The sequence below is a fragment of the Pinus tabuliformis genome, chromosome J, assembly GCF_031772625.1.
Source record: "Pinus tabuliformis cultivar Carrire ecotype Pingquan chromosome J, CPIR1, whole genome shotgun sequence".
Classification (NCBI taxonomy): domain Eukaryota; kingdom Viridiplantae; phylum Streptophyta; class Pinopsida; order Pinales; family Pinaceae; genus Pinus; species Pinus tabuliformis.
The window spans coordinates 1,092,532,094-1,092,557,112 of NC_142295.1; the positions used below are offsets into that span (position 1 = coordinate 1,092,532,094).

Here is a 25,019-nt window from a genome sequence, read left to right on the forward strand (position 1 = left end):
ACTGCTCAAGGGGTGCTTTGGCATGAACGAGTTAGCTTCGTGTGAAGGACGAGATGATGGCAAGCTAGTATCTTCATTGGGTTGTGAAGTTGCACATCCGAGATTGGAGTCATGTGCACGTGAGGTATTTGACCCAAGAGGATGAGATCGCTTGTTGAGTTGAGTTGTGGTGGTCTAGAGTGATTAGACCCAGTGTTCGACCGTAGCTCAAACTGACCTTGGAAGGACACAAGTTCAGTAGCAGAACTTTCCAAAAGGGAAAGCAAAGTGAGCCAGTGGAGGTTGTGTAGACTTAGAGGGAGTCTAGCTTCAGAGGGAGACTACGAGGGATTGTCAACTTCCATATGGAAGTTTGAATCTTCAGGTTCTGACGAGATCAACAGAAGGACACTACCGAGAATAGTGTGGTTCATTCTACAGGGTATGTTGCAGTGGTGAACGCCAAAGATTAGGCTAGTGTCACTGATGATGACGAGTTACTTCCAAGTAGTGGAAGTAACTCCCTCGCTAAGAGGGAGTGTTGAAATGTGTAGCTTGGGAGGTACTCCGATAACCCCTAGGGTACTGGGTTTATAAGGAGTTGAACCACAAAAAAGTGGTTTTGTGGGCAATGTACCCAAGCAGTGGGCTTTGTACCAAAAGTTGTGGGCGCAAGACCAAGGTGAAAAATAATAGTTTAATCATTGAAAGCATGAGGGGCACCCTTGAAGGGGTAAGAGGCACCTAGGGCTTCAATGACGTGGCGGAAAACCAAATGATAAAATTTTGTTTCTTCTGATTAGTGGGTTTTGACATGTAGGCTCAAGTCGGCTTGGGCTAGAAGATGTGGTTTTTGGTGAGAAATGACTCCACCAAAATATACTACAAGTAGAAGCGAAATGAAGCTCATTTTATCATCCATGAGAAATCAGTCTAAGTGAGGACAAGCCAAGGAGCCGCAGACTTCTAAAGGAGTCGAGCTGGAGAGTGAAGTAGGACGAGCTTGAATCTCTTTTCTATATTTTGGATCAGGGCGAGTAGATGTTGTTGGACGTGTGGTTTAGGGCATGATTCTGTGCATGTGGGTTAGGGTATCTTTGAGATCTAGCCAAGTTGTATTCTGTGCAAAAAAGGAGTGTCGTGACCCTTGTCTTTGATGAACAGGGATCTGTTGAGGAGCCAGGATAAGGGTCGATCCTTATCAAGGTGTTGTGCAGGTGTAATAGGGCTGGAAAGAAGGGTTACCACAGTGTTACAAGGATTGAGGTGGCCGCAGAGGTCTGTAACTAGGCTGAAATTTCAATTATCTGTGCACTGCATCAAAGACTCCTATGGACTTGAGCAGAGATCGGTCAAAGGAGGTGTGAGTTGATCTTTTGGGCTGCGTTTTCTATGATGATGATTGCTAGGTGATGTGTGGAATAAGTCTGTTCTACAAGATGGTTTGGACAGCATGTATTTGAGGCTATGCATAGTAACCTTGTTGGAGTAAACGGGACTGTGAAATGCTGGAGTATTGGGCCCAAGTACAATGATGATTGGAGTGCAATTCATTGTTGAAAATTTAGTTATCTGTGCACATGGCCGAGACTCCTTTGGAGCTTTACAAGAGCTATCCCCTGTTCTGCTTTACAGGATGCATCAATTTCCGGAATTAAGGTAAGACGTTTGTCAGTCGGTGCTTGAAAATGCATCTATGAAACTTGGCTTACATTGCTTTTTTCTTGTCTACCAATTTCACTTCCAGTATAAATGTCTTCAACAGAGCCAGAAATTCATTGTGATAAAGCAATGGGTAGATTCCAACCATATTCACTGCTAGGGCCATCTAATGTAGCAACACTCATTGTCAAAGAATCATGTTTAGCCAACACTTCATTATGGATTAATTGATGTTTAAAAGCAGTATCAATATGAAAACCAAGAGAAATAGTAGAATCAACATGCTTATCAATAGGTGAGAGTTGTTAAAAAATATTTGGCTGAAGAACATTCATGTCATCACCCTTCCTTTCTAACTTAAAATCCCAAGTTTCAACATAAGCCAGTATAATTTTGGAAATTGTGACCTCAATTACTTACAACGAGGCATTCTATGAACCTCAACGCTCTCCTAAACATGAGAAGCTTTATGACTTTCATTGACTTCACTTGAATTTCTCTGACGCCAAGAAACAATTTGTTTTGCATGTTTGTTTCCTACTAAATGGCCTTTATTTTTGCTGACAGATGAGTGTCGTCACCATATTTCAGCAACACCTGCATTTTTAGTTGTCCCCTGTTGACTAAATGATTGATCAATTTGACCTTGAGTTGATACTGATGAAGCTACATGTTGGTGGTAATTCTAATGAATTTGTGCTTGCTCTTAGGCAACAAGTTTTGGGACATATCGCTCCATTTCAGCTCTTCTATTTTCTATAGGGTTTTGTAACACCACCTCATTACTGACTCCAGAAGGTTGTACTTCAACACCAATTTGATCCAATTTCTACTTATCAATGCTCATAACATTTGGACTCACAACACACATTGGTGTCCACACCATACCTTTATTTCCCTGGGATTCATCAACTAAACACTAGAACTCAGTATCACTAGCTCGATTTTGTTCATTGGATAAACATTGTTCAGACTTCTCATCATTTCCAGACTTATTTTGAGCCCGAACACTATTGTAAGGCGAAGCTTTTGAGTTACCTATACCACTCAATTCAAGAGATTGAGATCCTTTATTCTTTTTAGGATGGTATGGCCATGACCAATCATTTGGGTGTGCCTTTATCCATGCTTCAATCTATTTTTCCCTTTCTATATTGCCCTTGACACGATCTTCAATTTTTTGCCAAAACTCAACATTCTCCTTCCCCAAGGGGAAATCTAAAGCTTGCTGCCACATTTTCTCATAACCCTCCAAGCTGGTAGGAGAGCCAGGCAGCTCTAATACCACTGTAATGTCCCAAGGGGATTTTGCCCTTCGGGTTTTGAAACAGTTAACCAGATTTCACAATAACCTTTAACTTCAACAATAAAATAAGAGGGTAGACTGATATAAACCATGAACATTGCTCAATGATATATAAAAATTTCAAGTTTACACTAGTGTTGTTGCAACAATGAGGACAGCCCTAATTAATTCAATAATCGAATGTACAGATTGTTCTAACAATAACCATTTGTATTCATCTATTGATATTACTACATTATTTATCCTTATAAACCTTGCAGGATCCTTGATGCTACTATGTTGCTTCTGTTGAAGCATGTAACTAGCTTTGGTCTTCATAATGTTTAATCATAATGTAATCATGATTTCATGTATTTATGTAAAGAGAAAAATAAATTTTATTATTATTATTTTGTAACATGGGTTTCATGCTCAAGATCATTTTCTTTATAGGTCAAGCACCCATTGAGTGCTTCCAGGGCTTTGTCATAGTCTAGGAGTCAAAGAAGTCATTGTCATATGTAAAGACCCTATTGGGCATATTGTATCATGTCAAAAGAATTATTGTAACTCTTAAAATGTGTCAAAGTCCCTCCAAGACAAGTCAACCTAAGCTAAGGACAAGTCAGCCTATAAAGTGAAAAGTCGGCCTCATGAAAGGGTTGTTCGACCTATATATAAGAGTGCCATCGACATCATTTGGAAAACACACCTACACACAAGTTCGATCACAAGAAGACAAGGAAAAGAAACCGAAATTCCAGCGAAGAAAAGGAGATCTAAAGCAAGAAGAATCTGAGATTTTAAGGACTGTTTTCGCTGAATCTTCTCACACGTGCAAGGAAACTAGGGTTTCCTACAGTTGCAGCAAGACCGAATTTCAGAATTGTCAAGCCAAATTTTGGTATCTAGGTCTACCTTGGTAGCCGAATTCTCAAGGAAGAAGAAGCATATCAAGCGAAGGAGAGAGAAGATCATTTCAGCCACTATTCTACCCACACGTGCAAAAAATCAGAGATTGCAGGAAGGGCCAAAAATTGTAGTCCTGAAGCAGTGACCGAAATATGAAGCAGAGGTAGAAATCTGAAGTATTGAAGCAAGTTTGACTGGCATTGACTTTATGGAAGAGGGGCTCATCAAAGGAGAGGTTGACTTGGTCTTGGAGGGGTATTTGTCAAGAGTCTTAGGTCTTGGAATTCATCAATTGTAGATTCTATAAGAAGAGAAGAATTCTTGTGGGTTTTCCTCTCAAGAGGAGAGGTTTTGGACCTGGCTAGCAGCGTACATTTTGTGTCCTCGCGTCTCATTGACCTTCATAGTTTGGTAGTTGTTTGATGATAAGAACACAAATAATAATCAAGTGAAAGAAGAAGCTAATAACAAGTACCATCAAGTTAAGTAAAAGAACATCACAAATATTTATCAAAGTAAGAGAAATCACCTAATTAAGCCACCCCTAGATTTCTAACATGGTTTCAGAGCTAAGGTGACAACAACAACAAGAAGAGGCAGCTTGAATTGAAGGACACATAAGGGCCGAGCACACTAAGAAGCGTCAAGCATCAAGGAGAACCATCCATCACATCATCATAACTCTTGGAAGAAGGAGAAGGCCAAAAGGACCCTACCTCCATTCAAAGAAGGACTCTACACCTGAAGCATTCTTGGGAATGCCTACACATTCTACAATCATCAACCAAAGAAAGCAAGAAAGAGCACTTCATCATCATGTCCAAAGGAGTCAAAATTATCTCCCTCACATTGAAGAAGGATCACAACTCAAACATACTTGAAGAAAGAAGTTCATCAAGGAACTAATCGTCATCATCATCAAAGACATCAAGTTGAAGATATCACCATCAAAGGAGGTATATTCATTTGACAAGTAAGTACTTTAAACTTTATGTCTCAATCTACAAACCAAATGACTTCATTTTGCAACAGAACAATAAATTGGTTGGGACCTCAAACTACCTTGCATGGAAGCAGAGAATTGATTTAATTCTCGTGGAGAATGAAGTTATTGAATATGTTAAGGGCTCAATCGCCAAACCATCACAAGAACAATCTCAAGCTCTATCAAAGTACATGAAAGGAGAAATAAGGGCTCAAAGAATCCTCATAGAGTCAATCAAGGATTCTCTCATTCCTTATGTGGCAAAGTTGAAGACATCTAAAGAAATCTATGACAAATTGGTGGAGTTGTTTTCTGTGAGCACTGCAAGAAAAATCGTGTCTTTAAGAATCGAACTACACAAGATGAAAGTCTCAAGGGAAGAAGGGATAGCTTCATCTTTCATGAAGGCATCTCAAATTAAAGACCAACTTCAAGAACTTGGAGAATAAATGTTTGATCTAGAAATGACCACCCTAGTACTCAATCCATTACCAGATGAATGGGGGAAGATTGAAGAATCCATATTGAAGGCAAAAAACGATGTTGGATCAAATGCACAAACACAAGCATATGCAGCAATGGCAAGGAAGAAAGGTGGAAAGTTTGAGCCTCGAAAGAAGTTTCAAAAGAAAATCGACATGTCTAAAATCCAATGCTATGAGTGTAATGAATATGGGCACTTCAAGGGGAATTGTCCTAAACTCAAGAAGGACAACAAGAAGAGAAAGGAAAGAAATGAAGCCCATGTCACCGAAGAAGTAGAAGAACCTAAAAAGAAAAGATAAAGAAGGAAGAGGTGAAAGACCTTTACTATGACTGAAATAACATTATATACTTGGTTCTTTTCAGTTTGTCGAAGATAGCAGTCATGATGGAAAGCATCACAAGCATGATAGGATGCATCGTAGCAGAGATTGAGATGACATCATCATAGAGGCATGGATAGATAGCCGAAGTAGAAGCAATCACCATGATAGAAAGGAAGTAGCTCGTGGCATCTTCATTGGAAGCATAGAAGGATCACTGAAGTAACATGGTGAATAATTGGAGAAAGTCATCTAGCAAGATGGGAAAAGAAAAAGAAATCATTATATATCATCATCATTAGAGAGAAGCATTTGCAGAATGAGGATCATCAAGATCCTCCATTAGAATCTTTGTTAAAAGATTCACCTCTACTTAGAAGAAGCGTCACATTCCACCTGGTGTGGAATCCACAGTTAAGAAGGATGATGATATGATGACAAAGATGTGCAGCATGTCAGGTTGAAGTATTTTCATCATCAAGCAAAGAAAGAAAACTAAAGGAAGTCAAGATGGCCACATGAAGGAAGAGGTATGTATATATTTGGTAATAAATAAATAAAGTCATGTCATCATATGGTTGCAGATAAAATGGGTAGAATGCTCTATCTCATGAGCACGATGAAGAAAAATCTTCCTTTAGAAATATACGTTAAGGCATGTAGACAACATGCCTTGAACGCTTCTACATATTGACAAGATGAAATCAACATAATATGACCTCATGGAAGATAAGTTTTATACAAAAGAGTTTTCGAAGACGCGGACGGCTGAAAGCTCCGAGACCTAGGGTTTGGTGTTGCAACTTGCAGGTTCAGCAATAGTTCTGGAGGCACATAGAGACAGATTAGTAGATTTACTTCACAGAGGTCGAGGACTGACCCGACAAATGGTAAACGGGGGGTCCACTGGGACCCCATCCTTTAAGCAAGCAGTAATGCAGAAACAGAAAGCACAGGAAGGATTTAAAATCACTGGTTATGGAGAGCGTAAGGATAACAGCGGAAGCAGTAGAGAAAGGACACAGCAGCTGCAGAAAGAGACAAGAAACAACCCAAAGATGACAGGTAAAGCAAACAATGGACAGGAGAATAACGACAAAAGAATAGATGCAGGCCAAAGAGACACAGTACCAATAATAACCCAAACAGAAGGCGAAGAAGAACATGGAGCAGAGCAGCACCCTCAAGAGGAAGAGGAGAAAGCAAAGGCTTCAAACCCCAGCTCCAACAAGGCAACCCAAGGAGCATGCAAACCGAAAAAAAAAAACGAAACCCTCCGAGTGGTCTTCTCAGATCCGGACATTCAAGCTTATAGAGACCACATGATGGAACATGCAATAATATGCAAGTTCATGGGACTGTGGCCAACAGAACGAGCACTCTGCCAATGGATCAAGCAACACTGGAAGCCAAAAGGTGATGTTAAACTACACCTTGGGGCAAAAGGTTTCTTTACTGTTGTCTTTACGAACTTAGAAGACAAGGATAGAGTCTTCGATGGAGGACCTTACTTCTTTGCCTCAGCTGGACTCTACATGAGACCCTGGAAGGCAAACTTTGTGCCTGAAAAAGAGACATTCACACAGGTTCCTGTGTGGATCCGCCTATTCTCCCTTCCTATAGACTACTGGGGACTAGCGACGCTTAAGCAAATAGGAGACCGTCTCGGAACCTTCATCAAAGCTTCAGAAGCAACGATGCAACGAAGATACACTTCCTGCGCAAGAATTTGTGTGGAGATGGACGTCTCAGGAGCCCTGCATGAAGGCCTGTGGTTGGAATTCAGAGATGAGGATTACTATCAAGCCATCGATTACGAACAAATCCCCTTCCGTTGCAGAAGGTGTCATGAGCACGGACACCTTGTCAGAGAATGCCCTCTAAACAGAACAGGGGAAGAGCACAAACAAGAGCAAGCAGCAAAGAGTAAAGAGGCCTTCACAAAGCCAAAAACAAGACAGAGAGCTAACAGGAAAGAATATACAGAGCAGAGGCAGGCCCAGGCATCACCAACAACACCTTCAGCATTCTGGAAACCGATACAGATTCAGAAGGTACAAATAGGGAAACAAAACTTATTGAAAAACCAAAAGACAAGCTCGAACACACAACAAAGGACGGGGAGGAAAATATAATCAGAACAGAAGTCCAAATGCAAGAGTTCGAAGACGAACACGATGAAGACACTGATATGCTAACCAGCGATGGGGATAGTGAGGAAATGGAGCTCAATGCAGTTCTAGAAAAGGAAGGGGTGAACCTCCCAGATATGGAAAAAAATTGGAGGACTCAAGGGCTAGAAAATATTCCGGAAGAAGAAATAAGGAAGATCAGTGATCTCTTCATCGCAAGACAAAAAGCGGAACTAGATAGGCAAAACAGGAGATTAGGAATTGCAAAAGGAACAGGTAATCAGTCAAAGAGCATCTCTCTTAACCCAACAAGTCGGAAGCAAAGAAAAAGAAGAGGGAGAAGAACAAGTGGGGAGGTGCTGCATGACTTGGGGATTCTAATGATAAACTCAGGTAAAATGAAGGCTCTACATGCCTTTCCGTCCTACCAATAAGTATCTAGTTATAAATGAAAATCATTTCATGGAATGCAAGAGGGCTCAATAGCCAAGCCAAACAAAGACTGCTCAAGAGAAAGTTCCATTCTGGAAACCGATACAGATTCAGAAGGTACAAATAGGGAAACAAAACTTATTGAAAACCAAAAGACAAGCTCGAACACAAAACAAAGGACGGGGAGGAAAATATAATCAGAACAGAAGTCCAAATGCAAGAGTTCGAAGACGAACACGATGAAGACACTGATATGCTAACCAGCGATGGGGGTAGTGAGGAAATGGAGCTCAATGCAGTTCTAGAAAAGGAAGGGGTGAACCTCCCAGATATGGAAAAAAATTGGAGGACTCAAGGGCTAGAAAATATTCCGGAAGAAGAAATAAGGAAGATCAGTGATCTCTTCATCGCAAGACAAAAAGCGGAACTAGATAGGCAAAACAGGAGATTAGGAATTGCAAAAGGAACAGGTAATCAGTCAAAGAGCATCTCTCTTAACCCAACAGGTCGGAAGCAAAGAAAAAGAAGAGGGAGAAGAACAAGTGGGGAGATGCTGCATGACTTGGGGATTCTAATGATAAACTCAGGTAAAATGAAGGCTCTACATGCCTTTCCGTCCTACCAATAAATATCTAGTTATAAATGAAAATCATTTCATGGAATGCAAGAGGGCTCAATAGCCAAGCCAAACAAAGACTGCTCAAGAGAAAGTTCCAACAAGAAAAGCCAGATATTATGTTCATACAGGAAACCAAATGTGCCATTAACCAAATGGAGAACATCAGCAAAAGGCTAGGCAAACCTATAAAATATATAGACGTAGCCAGTCAAGGATGGGAAGGCGGCATAGCTACACTTTGGGACACCCTAGTAATAGACATCATCTAAATGGAAGCTGCACGATCGTTCATCGCCACAGAAGTTCAAATGACAGGTAACTCTGAAACTTACCTATGCATAAATGTTTATGGACCGCAAAGATTAGAAGACAAATTTTCTTTTCTTAATTCTCTCATGAATTTAAAGCTAATATACCCAACCTCTAAGATCATCATGGGGGGGACTTTAACATGATAACCTCTCTACTGGAGAAGAAAGGAGGACTCAGGAGGCTTAACAAAGATACAAAACTCTTTGTTGAATTCATAGAAGCTGCCAAACTAGTAGACATCCTTCCCAAAAATGGTTCCTACACTTGGAACAACAGGAGAGGAGGAGACAATCGGATTGCCTCCCGTCTGGATAGATTTCTGATCTCGAAAAGTATCTTACTCAAAGGAATAACAGTGGACTCTGACATTCTTCCCAGTGGAGGATCAGATCACTGGCCAATAGCTTTGGAAGCGGCCTTCCTAGGGACCCCTAGAAACAAGCCCTTCAGATTTGAAAAGTTCTGGTTAACTCACCCCGACTTTGCAAACTTGCTGAAGGAATGGTGGTGTGAACCATTGGATCTAAGAGGAACCAAAATGTTCAAGCTCCAAAGCAAACTAAAACACATCAAAAACAGAATTAAAGATTGGAATGCAGCCAAGTTTGGAAACATCTTCTAGGAAAAGAACATCATAGAAGGCAAGTTAAATCTAATTCATAAAGAATGGGCTTCAGGGAACTACAATGAAGACTCAAGAGAACAGGAGAAGGTATTGATGCAACAATGGCAACTTTGTTGCCAACAGGAAGAGACACTGTGGAAACAAAAATCAAGGATCCAATGGCTGAAGGAGGGAGAACAAAATACCAAGTTTTTTTATAGATCGACGCTGGACTACAGGGGGGCAAACAAAATTCTTAGGCTCAACAATGAAGCAGGGGAAACTCTTCAAAATCACAAGGACATATCAACCCTGCTCACCAGGCACTTCAAGCATATAGCTCAGGAAACGCAGGAAGAAAGATCAGAGGCCATAGAGGAACTAACCCAAGCTATACCCCACATCATAACTTCTGAGCAAAACTCTGCTCTGCTAAGAAAGGTTTCGATGGAGGAGGTGGAAGACGCTGTCAAGAGTATGCCAAATGATAAGGCACTGGGGCCTGATGGTTTTACAATAAACTTCTACAAAGCATGCTGGCCAACTATTAAAACAGAGGTATGGGAAGTTGTCGAAGACTCCAGACGCTCCGGCTCCATTCTCAAATCCCTGAACTCCACTTTCCTTAAACTAATTCCTAAGGAAGAAGAAGCCAACTCCCGGGAAAAGTTTCGACCCATAGCTCTCTGCAATGTGATATATAAAATCATATCGAAAGTTATAGCCAACAAACTTAAGCCTATTCTTCCTGACTTAATCTCAGAAGAGCAGTCAGGCTATGTGGAGGGCAGGCAAATCTTAGACAACATCCTTTTAGCACAGGAAATGGTTCATACCCTGCAGACAAGGAAACTACCAGGCATGCTGATGCAGCTAGATCTCTCCAAAGCCTTCGACAAAGTCAACTGGAATTATCTGGAGGCCACTCTGAATGCTTTTGGCTTTGACAAGCAATGGACCAAATGGATCCTTGCTCTGATTAAATCTACCAATTTTTCCATTCTGGTCAATGGCTCCCCCTCTGCACCTTTCTCCCCCTCCCGAGGCATTAGGCAAGGAGACCCTCTCTCCCCTTTCCTTTTTGTGATCCTTATGGAAGGGCTCAGCAGGCTCATTCACAAAGCAAGAGAGGAAGGGAAAATCAAAGGCTTACACCCTTTCCCCTCCATACCTGCAACTACGCACCAGCAGTTTGTAGATGACACAATGCTGCATGGCTCTCCAACTGTGAAAGAGGCTAAGGCCTTCAAAAGCATTCTAAACCTCTTTAGCAAAGCTTCAGGTATGGAGATTAATCATGCTAAATCGACTATCTTCTTCTTTAATACTCATCTTGCCATCCAGAACCATCTATCCAGCATTCTTGGCTTTCGAAAAGGCACTCTACCATCTAAGTATCTGGGAGCCCCTCTCACAACTAAGCCTTGGCAAAAAATTCACTGGGAAAAAATCTTAGCGAAACTGGAGAAAAAATGCAAGCATTGGACTCACAGGGCTCTTAACTTTGCTGGATGACTAGTCCTCACTAAAGCAATACTGCAGGCCATTCCGCAATATATGCTATCCATCATGCCGGCTCCTAGCGGAATCCTTCAGAAAATTAGAGCTATTCAAAGATCTTTTCTGTGGAGTGGCAATGCTGAGAAAAAGAAATGGGCACTAGTGGCCTGGAACAAATTATGCACTTCGAAAGCAGCAGGTGGCTTAAATTTAATTGATCCCCACACCATCAATATGACATGCGGAGCCAAGTTGTGGTGGCGCTGGCTGAAGGAAACCAATCTACCCTGGGCCAGACACTGGAAGGAGAAATACACTCCTAACTACAACGAACAGGACTTAATCAGGATACTGGAAATGCCGGAGGGTTCTCCAATATGGAATTTAGCTAGAAGAAACCGCAACTTAGTTCAGGACCATAGCTTCTGGGAGATCCGCAATGGGGAAACGGCCCTCTTCTGGGAAGATGCTTGGCAGCAGCTCCCAAAGCTGGAAAAACCAGAGCTCGAAGATTTTAAAAGAGAATGCCAGAACAGGGGAAAATTCACCGTCCACCACTACTGGAATCCTAACAGCTGCGACCAGGAATGGAGAGAATGGACACTCCAGAACACTGAGAACCCAATTGAGGGAAACAATAATACAAAGGACCTTCTAAACTACATAAACAATCGAAAAATCAGAAAGACCACAGAAAGCGACATACTGAGATGGGGTATGAAAGGGAGTGGTAACTTCACTCTCAAAGAGGCCAGAGAACAGCTAGAACACTCGGAGCAGGTGGAGGTGATACAATGGAGCAACAAGGTTTGGGATCCCATGTTTTGGCCTAAAATAAAAACCTTTCTCTGGCTCCTAATGAGGCGAAAAACTCTCACCTGGGAGAACCTGCGCAAAAAAGGTTTCGAAGGCCCCTCCATATGCCCTATGTGCAATCAAGCAGAAGAAACCATGAACCATCTATTCAACACCTGTGAATGGGTTGATCACCTATGGCAAGGGATGGAAACTATATTGCAACAAACAAACAGAGATAGGGAATCCATTCAAAATACCATTATGAATTGGCCAAGCAAGTACTCTAACAACGTAAGAATCAACAACATATGGAAAGTCCTGCCCGGCTTCATAACTTGGACCATATGGAAAGAAAGAAATAGAAGAATCTTTCAAAGTGAGCACAGAAATATAGAGCACTTGCAAAGTACCTTAACCCAAAACATTCGTCAATTAATCTTGGTAAAATGCAAAGCAGATCCTGACAACCAACCTTTGGCCGAGGACCAGAGAATTCTGAACGCCTTCAACCTCCTCAACGAACAAAACCTGGGATCCACTGCGCAGCAGCAAAACTTAAACATTGAGCCAAAGGGCTGGAAACGTCCGCCAGAAGGGTTTCTAAAGCTAAACTTTGACGGTGCCTCGAGAGGCAATCCTGGCCCGGTAGGCATTGGAGGAATCATCCGGAATCATTTAGGAGAAATACTTCACATTTACAGTAAAGCTCTAGGGGAAGGCACCAATAATGAAATGGAATTTGCAGCTATGGAAAAAGGGCTAAGGATTCTTCGAATGAACCAAACAAGCAATGCAGTGATTGAAGGAGATTCAAGGTAGCCATAACTGTGGCAAAGAAAAGGAGACCTAAAGTAAGAAGAATCTCAGATTTTAAGGACTGTTTTGGGCTTAATCTTCCCACACGTGTGAGGAAACTAGGGCTTCCTACAGTTGCAGCAAGACCAAATTTCATAATTGTCAAGAAGCTAAATTTTAGTACTTAGAAGGTCTACTTTGGTAGCCGAGTTGTCAAGGATGAAGAAGCATATCAAGCGAAGGAGAGAGAAGATCATTTCAGCGACTATTCGATCCACATGTGCGAAAAATCAGAGATTGCAGGAAGGGCCAAAAATTGTAGTCCTAAAGCAATATGAAGCAGAGGTTGAAATCTGAAGTATTGAAGCAAGTTTGATTGGCATTGACTTTGTGGAAGAGAAGCTCATCAAAGGAGAGGTTGACTTGGTCTTGGAGGGGTCTTTATCAAGAGTCTTAGGTCTTGAAGTTCATCATTTGAAGGTTCTATAAGAAGAGAAGAATTCTTATGGGTTTTCCTCTCAAGAGGAAAGGTTTTGGCCATAGCTAGCAACCTACATTTTGTGTCCTCATGTCTCATTGATCTTCATAGTTTGGTAGTTGTTTGATGATAAGAACACAATAATAATCAAGTGAAAGAAGAACTAATAACAAGTACATCAAGTTAAGTAAAAGAACATATAAAAGTAAGAGAAATCACCTAATTAAGTTGCCCCTAGATTTCTCAACAACTTCCAATCTCAAGGTTGTTGGTTTAGTTGTTGTGTAAGTGTAACAACTTCCTTAGAGAGTTGCTCTGGTGTCTTATTGGTCCAATTCAAACTTAAACAAGTCACCATTGATTCTTCATGTGTTGCATTGATTCTTCATGTCTTGCGTGAACTAAGGATAGGCCTCCGCTACTCCAGATGGTGGTTGATTGATGGCAACAAATAATTCACTACTACAATTTCCAGACCTTGGCCCTACGACCCTGTCGACGGTCTGCAGCCTACGGATAGAACCCTCAAATGCCTCGCTGCCTTGCTGCTTGGCTCAAAGAGGACCTATGCAGCCTTACTTTTCTTAACCTATAGTTATGGCTCGAGTGCACTATAGACAGAGAAGATCTTGCTACCCAGAAACTTGTGCCAGCAACGCTTCTCACAAAACACTGCCATTGTTCTTGAACTAGCGTTTGTTAACGAAAATAACCCTAGAAATCTCCTTCCTTGCTAGCCAAAACAAACCCAAGTTGCTCCAAGAGAATACACTGTAACAAAACAAAGAAAACAAGGTGGCTAGCTAGGGTGGGATCACCTCCACTGAAACTAGAAAAAGGAAAAAGGGATTTTAAAACCCTCAAAGCTGCAGCTCAAAAGAAATAGAGATGTTCCAATCCAAATCAATCATGATCAAATGATTCTATCTCTCCTCTATTTATTGTTAATTTTAGATAACAATGGTATGTTCTATGCTTGCAACAATTACTTCAATGTCTTTATATTAACCCAATGATAATTTCCACTCTATTTCCAATAGCAATCACATTAACCATTAATCACATTGATAGCAACTAAAGATAGAACATAAATAGTAAAATGCAGAAGACAAGAGAACACCAATATTTGGCTAATGTTAGGGGAAAACCCCACAAGGGGGAACCTGTAATCCTTCTACTTATCTATTATCAATTGTTCAACAGAGAGAGAATCCAATAATGTACAATGATGAAGTCAAAGTCAAAGTTGACTTGACAATAAGATGATCCAATACCACTATCAAAATACCAAACAAACAACCCTGTCAAATCTGCAATTTCTGCTTCTAGTCAACAACAGCGAAACAGCCCTAACCAATGGTCAACGCAGCAGCAAAACAGACCCTTAGGAGCTCGGTCAACCTTGGTCAAATTCAGCCATTCCTCCTCGTCAAATTCAGCCCAAAACAATCAGTAAAACAACTGTCAAACTTGGTCAAATCGAAGTCATCCATGCGGTCAATGCAAGTCAAAGCCCAGAGGTCCTCAGTTTTTGTGCCAATAAATGCAGCTTGGTCAAACAGAAAGTGTCCTCCAAAATCCAAAAATTGCAGTCAAATCTGGTCAAAAGAGCCTCGGTCAACGTTGGTCAAATCTGGTTGAAACAAAAAGTCAACGCCCAATCAAAGATGCCTCCTGAAATCCACATGTGTGAGAGAAATAGGTTGTGCCCGCAACTTGCACGACCCAATAAGATGATTAGAGAGATGATTTGATAAGTTGTGATGATGCCAAATGAGGTTTGAGTTCTCACTTATTTATATGAATCAATGAGGGTCAAAAGACATGTATCTTGGGCTTCATGAGCCAACATGATGGTAAGGTCGACCTTGACAAATTGCATGTGTGGGCTTCACTTCAAAAACATATTTCTCCTTGTCCGATTTCAGTGAACCTTAGGTCAATTTTGGTCCTCTCGAAAAGAGGAATTCAATGCAATAATTATTTTCATCAAATAAGCTGACCAAAGTGGAATTTGGCCCTATCTGCACAATTTAACACTCCCTCTCAACTAGGGAGAATTCCATTTGCCAATATCTGACTATCGATCATCATGCCATCCTGTCATCATGTACTATCTTTGCATCCTGTCTCATCTCTGCTAAAGATTGATATAGATAATAAGAAGGATCACTCGAGAGTGAGTCACAAGACCTTGCCACTCTCCACTAACAAAAGTTAGTCCCCATAACCAGGGGTAGAACCCCAATCATACTTGATCTTGAATGATCAAGTTGTTGAACATCATGCATCCTAGACATATGGAGTACGGCAGTAGATGATGCATCCATCTGTAGTGTTATGGTCCCTAACCACTTTTCCCAACTCATTAGCCAACTCATTAGCCAAATGAGAGGTATTTCCCAAGAGTCCCAGACTACAAGGGTAGATTGTATGTTGAGGCATCCGCACGAGAGGGTGAACCACTCATCATGCTCATATGCCATTGGAGAAGGTGAACCACTCATCCTATGCATATATTATCAGTCATATGGGAAGGTGAACCACTCACCCTATGCTCACATATATCATCATGGGGTATCACAAGGGAAGGTGAACCACTCACCCTGTACACAACGTACCTATAGGGGAAGGTGAACCACTCACAAAAGTCAGTCCCCATAACTAGGGGTAGAACCCCAATCAAACTAGATCTTGAATGATCAAGTTGTTGAACATCATGCATCCTAGACATATGGAGTATGGCAGTAGACGATGCGTCCATCTGTAGTGTTATGGTCCCTAACCACTTTTCCCAACTCATTAGCCAAATGAGAGGTACTTCCCAAGAGTCCCAGACTACAAGGGTAGGATGTATGTTGGGGCATCCGCAGAAGAAGGTGAACCACTCATCCTACTCATATGCCATAGGAGAAGGTGAACCACTCATCATATGCATATATCATCAGCCATAGGGGAAGGTGAACCACTCACCCTATGCTCACATATATCATCATGGGGTATCACAAGGGAAGGTGAACCACTCACCCTGTACACAGCGTACCTATAGGGGAAGGTGAACCACTCACCCTATGGTCGCACATAGCTCCAAGAAGTACTCTAGGCCCCCAGGAGCTCCTAGAGCTCAATGTCCAACTCAAGTGGGACCCTCATGGGAGGGTCCTTCCATGACTCCCGAGTCTCTCTCAGAAGGCTAAGAACTTGACCTTCCCCAATGGCTTCGTAAGGATATCCGCAACTTGTTCATTTGTTCTAATGTGTTGGAGCCTTATCGTTCCCCATTGTACCTTTGATAAAGTGGTACCTAATATCAATATGCTTAGAGCAGTCGTGGAACACGGAATTCAATGTTGGTCAAATATGGTTGAAACAAAAATTCAACGCGCAATTAAAGATGCCTCTTGAAATCCACAAGTGTGAGAGAAATAGGCTGCCCGCAACTTGTACGACCCAATCAAATGATTAGAGAGAAGATTTGATGAGTTGTGATGATGCCAACTGAGGTTTGAGGTCTCTCTTATTTATATGAATCAATGTGGGTCAAAAGACATGTCTTTTGGACTTCATGAGCTTGCATAATGGTGAGGCCGACCTTGACAAATTGCACATGTGTGGGCTTCACTTCAAAAACATACTTCTCCTTGTTTGATTTGAGTGAACCTTAGGCCAATTTTGGTCCTCTCGAAAAGAGGAATTCAATGCAATAATTATCTTCATCAAATGACCTGACCAAGGTGGAATTTGGCCCTAGTTGCACAATTTAACATTTATAGATTCCTCATGGGGTTTTTCTTCCTTAATCTAATGTAAGGGGTTAGAAGTGTAGCCCCCCCCAGCGACCCCAAAATTTACCCGATGTTGCCCCAAAACATTGGATAATGGGTTTCTCCCTTTATCAATGACTATAGCCTACGAGATTGGATACGCTACTTCGTCCTCCCTTGGGAAATTAATCGATAGGGTCCATTACAAGATACACTCACTCTATTCCAACAAATTCCACTACAAATGCAGAATGTGTGGTTGCTGCAAAAGAAGCAGAGGAGATTGTTCGGCTGACGAGGAAACAGGTAAATGCTACTCCACTTTTGATTGAAAACACTTTTGCAACCAAGTTGGCCAAGAATCCTGGATTCCATGACCAAACCAAGCACAACAACACAAAGTACCATTTTATTCAACATCATGGAGAGGCCAAGGCCATTCAGCTGATACATTGTTCCACAAGTGAGCAAATTGCAAAAATTTTCACCAAAGCACTTGGAAGAGAAAAGTTTGAAAAGTTCATAAAGATTTTTGGACTGACAAACACTCCTTCAGATTAAAGGGGGGGAATTTTACATCACTAATCCTTGGGATTATGGTATAGTAAAAATAAAATTTAGGAGGAAAATGAAGAGTCATAGGTAAATATGGACAACTATTTAATGCATCAAATTATTCATTTCTGGCCTGTCATTTTCTACTCCAGTTTCTTCAAATAATAATTACTAGACTTAGGAATATTTAGACACACAATACCTAGGCTTAGTTATTAAATTGATGCCTTCTAATGGTTATTTCCTTGCATACATTCTACTCTTAATTTTCAGCCATAAGGCTTTTTGTAGCATACATTTAGGCAAACCTTTAATCCTTGAACTTAGATGACATCATGCCCTCCTTGTGAACTGTAAATGACTTCATCAACCCAAGGAAAATCTAGGCACAAAACTACTCCTCGTCCATCCATCCACGTATAATTAAAAAATAAAAAAGTAAAAATAAAAAATCCTAGCATTTTTCCCTTTATTTATTCTGGAAATTGGATTTTAACTTTCTGTTTTGAATATCTTCCATTTTCTGCATCATTTCTTTCAGAAATTTTCATTTCCAGTAAGACAAATTAGTTTAAGATCATCATTTAAAGACCTCAAACTAGAATAATTTTGATTTTTGGGAAGTTTCAGCACTTTATTGACTTTAAAAAAATTATTTTCGACATTGCACTTTGGCCTACAAACCTTACTTCGTACCTTAAATTAGGCAAAACTTTATTAAGCATTTTGGAATTTTGATTTTATTTCTATTTTACACTGCTTGTAATTTCCAGCAACTAGTTTACTAGTACTACAGAAAATTTCAATAACCATAATCATTTTGACTTTAAATACATCATCCCCAAATCTAAACTAGAGTCATCTACTTCATATTTACATTCAAGAAATTTACTTGTATTTTCTGTTTTCTATTTTCTTCTTTTCCAGCATCAGATTTAACGGAATCAAAAATGAAAAATGAATTAAAAAAAAAAAACAAAAAACAGATTGCATTAATGTCTAGATAACAGCATTTCTAGATCTTAAATTAGACTCTTTTCACTTATAAGGCATTCTGGAATTCAACTTCTTGAGTTCTGTTGTAATTTTCTGCATTCTTGCATCATATTTGATTCAGAAATTGGAATTTCCAGATTCCATCTGAGCATTTGAAATTTAATTTCCAGATGATACACTTGCTCAAAACTTTATTTCTTAGCAAACCTGAAAAGTACATTCATGATATCATCATTTCAAATCAGATATGTAACAAGCCTAAGCACTTCACTCATATCTATGTTATAATAGACTGGCATCTAGTTTGTAAATCTGAAACAAACCTCGTTAAAAACACAAACCTGATTTCAAACTAGACTTGATTTAGGACCTTGAACATTTCATTTCACACATTAAACTTACCTTAGGTAAGCCCCTCTCTTGTGCTAGAGAAGAGATAGCGTAAAGTGAGAGGAAGAGTTGATGTGGTGACAGTAGGCAGCTTCCTAAGTTCAACTTGGGCTTGCACGTTGGTGGTTGGGCCTCTTCCACCTCGGGTGCTAGTTTTGGTTGCAAGAAAGTCAAAATGTAAAATTGCAGCTTACTGAAGAGAATTGGACTCAGCTAGATTTCCATTATCCTATTTGATAATTTACCACTATAAGTGTATCCAACCCCTGTCTAAGGATGTCATCAACTGACTGATAAACCAAGTGATCAAAAGGTACCTAATATACATCTGAATAGTATATGGATTGCCAAGGCATTCCCAACAAATTATGAGTATAAGGCTTAACAAATGACATTGTCCTCCATGATTACCACGTGCTTGTGGCCTTCCTAAGTGACAAAGGTAGATAGGAACACTGACAACCCAATACATGGTAGAAAATAAATTACAATACTATAGACAAATTCTTAAAGAACACTTAGACAGGAATTCTAAGGAACAACAAACGGATGGATCCTCTGAATAAATAAGAACGTTATTTACTATTTGTATCTAATATTTATAGCTAAAATGAATTTTAGCAAACATCATTGACAATAACAATTACTATCATGAAAGAAAATAATGCTATATACCTGTTCCAATGATGCCCTTTCCACTCGCATTGACATCCCCAATGCCCTTTGATCTATTTAAAATATAAAGACAAAACATAAGAATCATGCGTTGTTGTAAGATGGTAAAGTCAGGACCATGCTAGAGTTTCTACAAAGATCACTAGAATAATAATCTTTTCAGTGATAGAAATCATACGCTTTTTGCCATTGATATGGTCCAGATAATTTGCTGAATCCTTTACTACACACTCACAAACACTGCAATAATATCCAGCCTGCGAAGCAATTAAGAGTGAAGTTTAAAATATTAAATATTGAAAAAGCTGGGTTATCAAACTCAAAAGCAGAAGACCAATGAGCTGGTTAAGCAGCATCGGTTTTCATTAAGATCCAAAACATCTAAATCACCGACTCAACGCTTTGAAGAAACCCCAGTTCTTGACATCTAATCCTCGTTAAATGTTTCAGAAAACACTCATGAATAATGCTTATAGTCATGAACTGGAGATCAAGGGAGTAAAGAGAATTATGACAGTTTCAAGAGGGTCCCAAAATTAGAAATTTACAGGTCATGATATTCTTTAAATCAATTATAAATTCTGTTCTCTTTATTCAACTTCATGATTTATGACAACACAAAAAGAGTATATGTCAAAAGCTTAATAATAGAACAGAAATAATAAAATAAAATAACTGGAGCTTTAAAATCACAAATTAAAAATATTGGCACTTTCCAAACATAGTCTCTTCCCATTTAAATGTTGATGAAATAAACTGCATACCTGCTGGCTCAGAGGGGCAACCGGAGTAACAACCTGTGGAGAAGGGGAAAACATCATCAATTACTTTGGTGCAAGGAAAAATCTTTAAATTATAATTCAAATTTTGTTTTGAGGTTTTTATAATCGATATTCAACTTAATTAAAGCAATAGGAGTTTGAATCATAATGACTTTCAGAATGTTGAAACTTATAATCAAGACTCACCCATGGTTGAACCTAGTAATCACATGGCAAAAGCTTTTAAATAAAAAAAAATACAATCGTCATAAATGCTTGCTGGAAAAGGGAAGAATATTCAGAGTCAAGAAAGCACCAGAAGAGCTCCTACATATATTTACCCTATATCTAGATAGCATTAATAAGATCCATGAAAATAATGCTCTCAAAAAGCTTGAATTAGGTGAGACAGTGAGGCGCAAATTTCCAAATAGCAATCGAAAAACATGGGCTTATAAAGAAAAGGCAATTAAAAACTTACTTGTGTCTTCCCCAAGCGAGATTCCAGATCAACTTCATAGTCACGATGCTTCAAGGGTTTTCTTTGCACGGGAGGAACTTTGGCTGCACATTACAATATTTCTATGGGGTTATATGTTGAAAGATGATTGCATTGAATATAGAAATATGAGACATTATTATTAAAGTCATAGAGTCTCATAGACAATGATGCAAGTCCTAAAAAAAATTCAGAAAATAGAGATATGCATTAAATTGAAGTGCTTTTTACAAGATAATGTAACAGAAACGAAATGTAACAATCATGTAATAGCCTGGAGTTTCAGACCTTTGGGTTTCAACCTTCCATCTTCTTCGTCCTGCACACCCGCACGTCAATGATAAACAAATCACAAGTTTGCAAAAGTCTCACATAAAAGGCAATTGCATCTCTAGACTATGAAAATATTTCAAAAGCACAATAACTGATGCACACATACAGCTCGCTCACGTGCACGCTCAAGGTACTCTTCTCGATCCCATTTCCTTCGATATGTATTATCTACACTATTGCCCTGTGCACATGTACATTAGCATTTACAAGAAATTATTAGAGCAACATTATCAATAAAATTTACTCCCTATCAAACAGCAAGATGTCACTAGTTGAATAAGAGAATGACGAAGGATATCCCTCACTGTTACATAAAGACTTTGCTAACAATTTTTGCAACATCAGTCATACTTACATGACTGTTAGGTTGAGCCATACCACCAAAGCTAGTTGTCTGCCAAATTTAGCTTCACCAAAACGTTGAGTGCTTCAGATCTTTACATCATAATTTTAGAACTGCAATCCTGCACATATTGTTCAATTTAAAATAGTTGTATATCTCTACTGGATGAAACTGCCAAAACACAGCTTACTATGACTAAAAGTAAAATATCAAATCACATTGCAAGTCATACTCAATCATCGAAAAGATTCAATTTGTCATGGAAAATCTGAAAACAAATGTCCATGAAGCATAAGAGATGCACAGCAACTAAAGTTCCTCTCCTCTCCTCTCCTCTCCCTCTTGGGTTTACTTATTGGGTGGGGGGCTTATGGTCGAGCACCTAAAGGTCCTCTCCTCTCCTCTCCCTTATGGTCGAGCACCCTAAAGGGTCCTTATCAGTCGAGCCCCCTAAAGGGTCCTTAACAGTCGAGCCTGCTTACGCATCCTTAACAGTCGAGCACCTAAAGGTCCTTATGGTCGAGCACCTAAAGGTCCTCTCCTTAACAGTCGAGCCTGCTTACGCATCCTCTCCCTCTCCTCTCCTTATCAGTCGAGCCCCCTAAAGGGGCCTTAACAGTCGAGCACCTAAAGGTCCTTGGGGTCGAGTACCTAAAGGTCCTCTCCTTAACAGTCGAGCCTGCTTAAATAACGGTAATTGTTTCAACGAGGATTTCCAGTTTGAGGAAAATGTCAATTTTAATAGATTTGAAATTGTATCTATTGATTTACTTGCCCTGGGGTCTGTATATGATAAATCAGTGTAATAAGGGAAAAGACAGTGCAACAAGTATTTTTTTTAAGCAATGATCACTTCCAGAATCAGAAGATAATCAAAATTGCTAATTACTTCAATGGTTTTGGCATTCCTCGTTATCAACTTATCTTTGATGTTAAATTTTTATAAGCTTTTCTTTCAGAGGCAATATTCACCACAATTGATCACTACACTCAACATTCAAAACGGGGGTCTGCCCAAAAGGTCTGGTTTCAGAAAGTGTTTGGCAATCATGGTAGCAGAATTCACCATGCATGATTCAGACTCGTATCATACCTGGCTTAGTGCAAACACTTGCTGACAGAAAAAATTCAAGAAACCCTACTCAGACTTGTCTGAGTTTTTCAGACCCAGAGTGCTTGACCCCGCAAATTTTTTGGAGTGACATACAGAACTTTCCAAGTGGTTTTTATTTGCCAAGGTTTTTACGAGTCCAAGTCATATTATTTTAGATTTTAATAATAATAGTAATAATCTAATTTAAAGTCAGGACCAAAGTCAGATACTAAATATGAGACCCCTTGTTTGTGGGACAAAGGTGTTTGTGGGACAAGGGACCAGCTGCAGAGATTTCACTGCTAAAGCCTGCAAAGGCCTACATCCTCCACCCTTCATACATACTCTACCTTACTAAAGCACGGGTTCTAAAGTGTACTTTTTCAATAATCCAATTTTAATGTAACAGCCAAGCCAGACAGCTATTTTATTCATGCCTCACCTATAGTCGCCAGACAGCAATTTTATTCATGCCTCACCGATAGTCGCTGGGTGAAAATTGAGTAGTTTTTAAATTGTTTTATTCGCCGAGCTTTTGAGAAGTCGAACTCATGCTAAATTTCTCCTGCTTTGTTGATTTTCGATACTTTGGTCGCAATACTTTTGAAAGAATTGGCTGATAGCTACAGTGTTTCCGCAGTAACTTCTCCATAAAAGCAATATTACTAGTGCAATACAATGGGGTTTTAACAGTGTTCGCAGTTCATGGTGTTTAGTATTGCTGTCAATAGCCTTATGTTGTGTCCGACAACTGAACCCTACAGACAATTACAATTAGGGAAATTCTGAAGAGAATGTTTAATTTTATACGTTTTTCATCCATGTTTCATAAATGCAGATGCCATACAAAAATTTATATAGTTTGAGTTGGGTGTTCTCCTCAAATATTTCAGCCGTAGAAGGTTTTAACTTTTATTTCCAAAGAGTTGCTTTCAGTTAGGATCTTCTTCGACAAATTCATTTCAATTAGGGTTTTTTTTTCAAAGCGTAAAAAAATTGCAGGGTATTGCTTCCGATCAGGCCATTTTGAAGGATTTTTCTTTTGTTGAATATTTTTAAATTCAGGAAAACTTTTACTCGCATATTTCAGAGTTTGATGGACTCTGTAGAAACTCCTCGTGCAGTATATGCAATGAGGATCACATTCATTAGAAATGAAATTCTATTCTGAAAATCCACGTAATTTCAAAGTGGCATCGGGGAATGAAGCTGTTTCGCGAGATGAGGATTAACGAACAAGACACTCACCGCGTAAATTGGCTTCTCAGAATCGTAATCGGCAAATGCTTTCCTCTCTCCAACTCAAAGGCGTTCCCTTCATTTATAGCAAATCCGACATGGGCATGAGCAACACAGTCGACGAGGCTTTTGGAATAAATAGCCCTCTACTCCAAGTAACCCAGAAAATGAAATCCCGTGAGACTTTTGCAGGGTAAAGCACAATCTATGCCCCTTGATATTCAAAAAGATGGGTGTTAGGTTGTTTTGCAGTAAGCACAATTTATGTGAAAATTTATGCTGCCTTTCTTCAAACGTATTGGTGTTGGGTTGTTTTGCATATATGAGATATGATTATATAATTCGAATTTTTTTAATCAAATTTAATTGCCCTAATGGTGCACTTCTGAGGACTCGGCTTATATTCTATGTTGCCAAGTTAATCTCTACCGCTATGTGTGGAGGCTCATTACTGGAGTGTTTGGAATCGAGTTTTTTTTGGAGTCGAGGTGGAGGAATTGTTTGGATGGCCAAAAGGAATTGTTTGGATGGTCAAAAAGTGGTTGGAATTCGGACAAAAAATTTCAAAAAATCTTGCAGTAGTAGCAGTATTTGAATCTTGTTTTTGATGGTAGAAATAGATTCAGCACCATCAAAAACTTTTAGGACACCCAAAATATTGAAGTTTGACAGCTATAAGTTAGATTTAGAAAAATTCCCACCGGATTTTATCAAAATATGGTCGGAATTTCCATGATTTCAGGGCAAAAAAGCACTTTGGTTAGACTACGGTGTTTTTTTTGGGCTCATTGAATTTCATGTGGTGTGATAATCAGCAAATGTGTGATTTTATAAGGAAAGAAGGAATAAATGTTTGTTTTTTAAATATTCAGCATAAAAATAGATTTGTGTCTTAATATGTTTTATTTTTTTTTTCGAATTCAAATATATGCAAGGTGATGTTAGAGTTGGTACATTTGTGTCATTTGTTTTAGTTTTGGGATGGTACTCCCTACACCATGAATTAGAAGTCCTTATATGTCTAGTCTCCTCCTTACTTAGTCTAGTCTGGTAGGTTTGAAGGTTGTCCTAA

General features: G+C 39.6%; 1 protein-coding gene across 1 annotated transcript in view; it reads right to left on the reverse strand.

Annotated features, from left to right (window-relative positions):
* The window catches only part of LOC149230839 (uncharacterized), a 32,581-nt gene extending 8,341 nt beyond the window's left edge, over positions 1 to 24,240 (reverse strand). The window contains exons 1-8 of the mRNA XM_089376148.1: positions 23,957 to 24,240; positions 21,628 to 21,736; positions 21,379 to 21,453; positions 21,228 to 21,258; positions 20,922 to 21,004; positions 20,444 to 20,476; positions 19,858 to 19,936; positions 19,680 to 19,732 (exon numbers count right to left, since the gene is read on the reverse strand). Coding sequence (XP_089232274.1) covers positions 19,680 to 19,732; positions 19,858 to 19,936; positions 20,444 to 20,476; positions 20,922 to 21,004; positions 21,228 to 21,258; positions 21,379 to 21,453; positions 21,628 to 21,648 — 375 coding nt within the window. The 5' untranslated portion in view covers positions 21,649 to 21,736; positions 23,957 to 24,240. The remainder of the gene's footprint in view (positions 1 to 19,679; positions 19,733 to 19,857; positions 19,937 to 20,443; positions 20,477 to 20,921; positions 21,005 to 21,227; positions 21,259 to 21,378; positions 21,454 to 21,627; positions 21,737 to 23,956) is intronic.
* Positions 24,241 to 25,019: the final 779 nt, after the last annotated feature.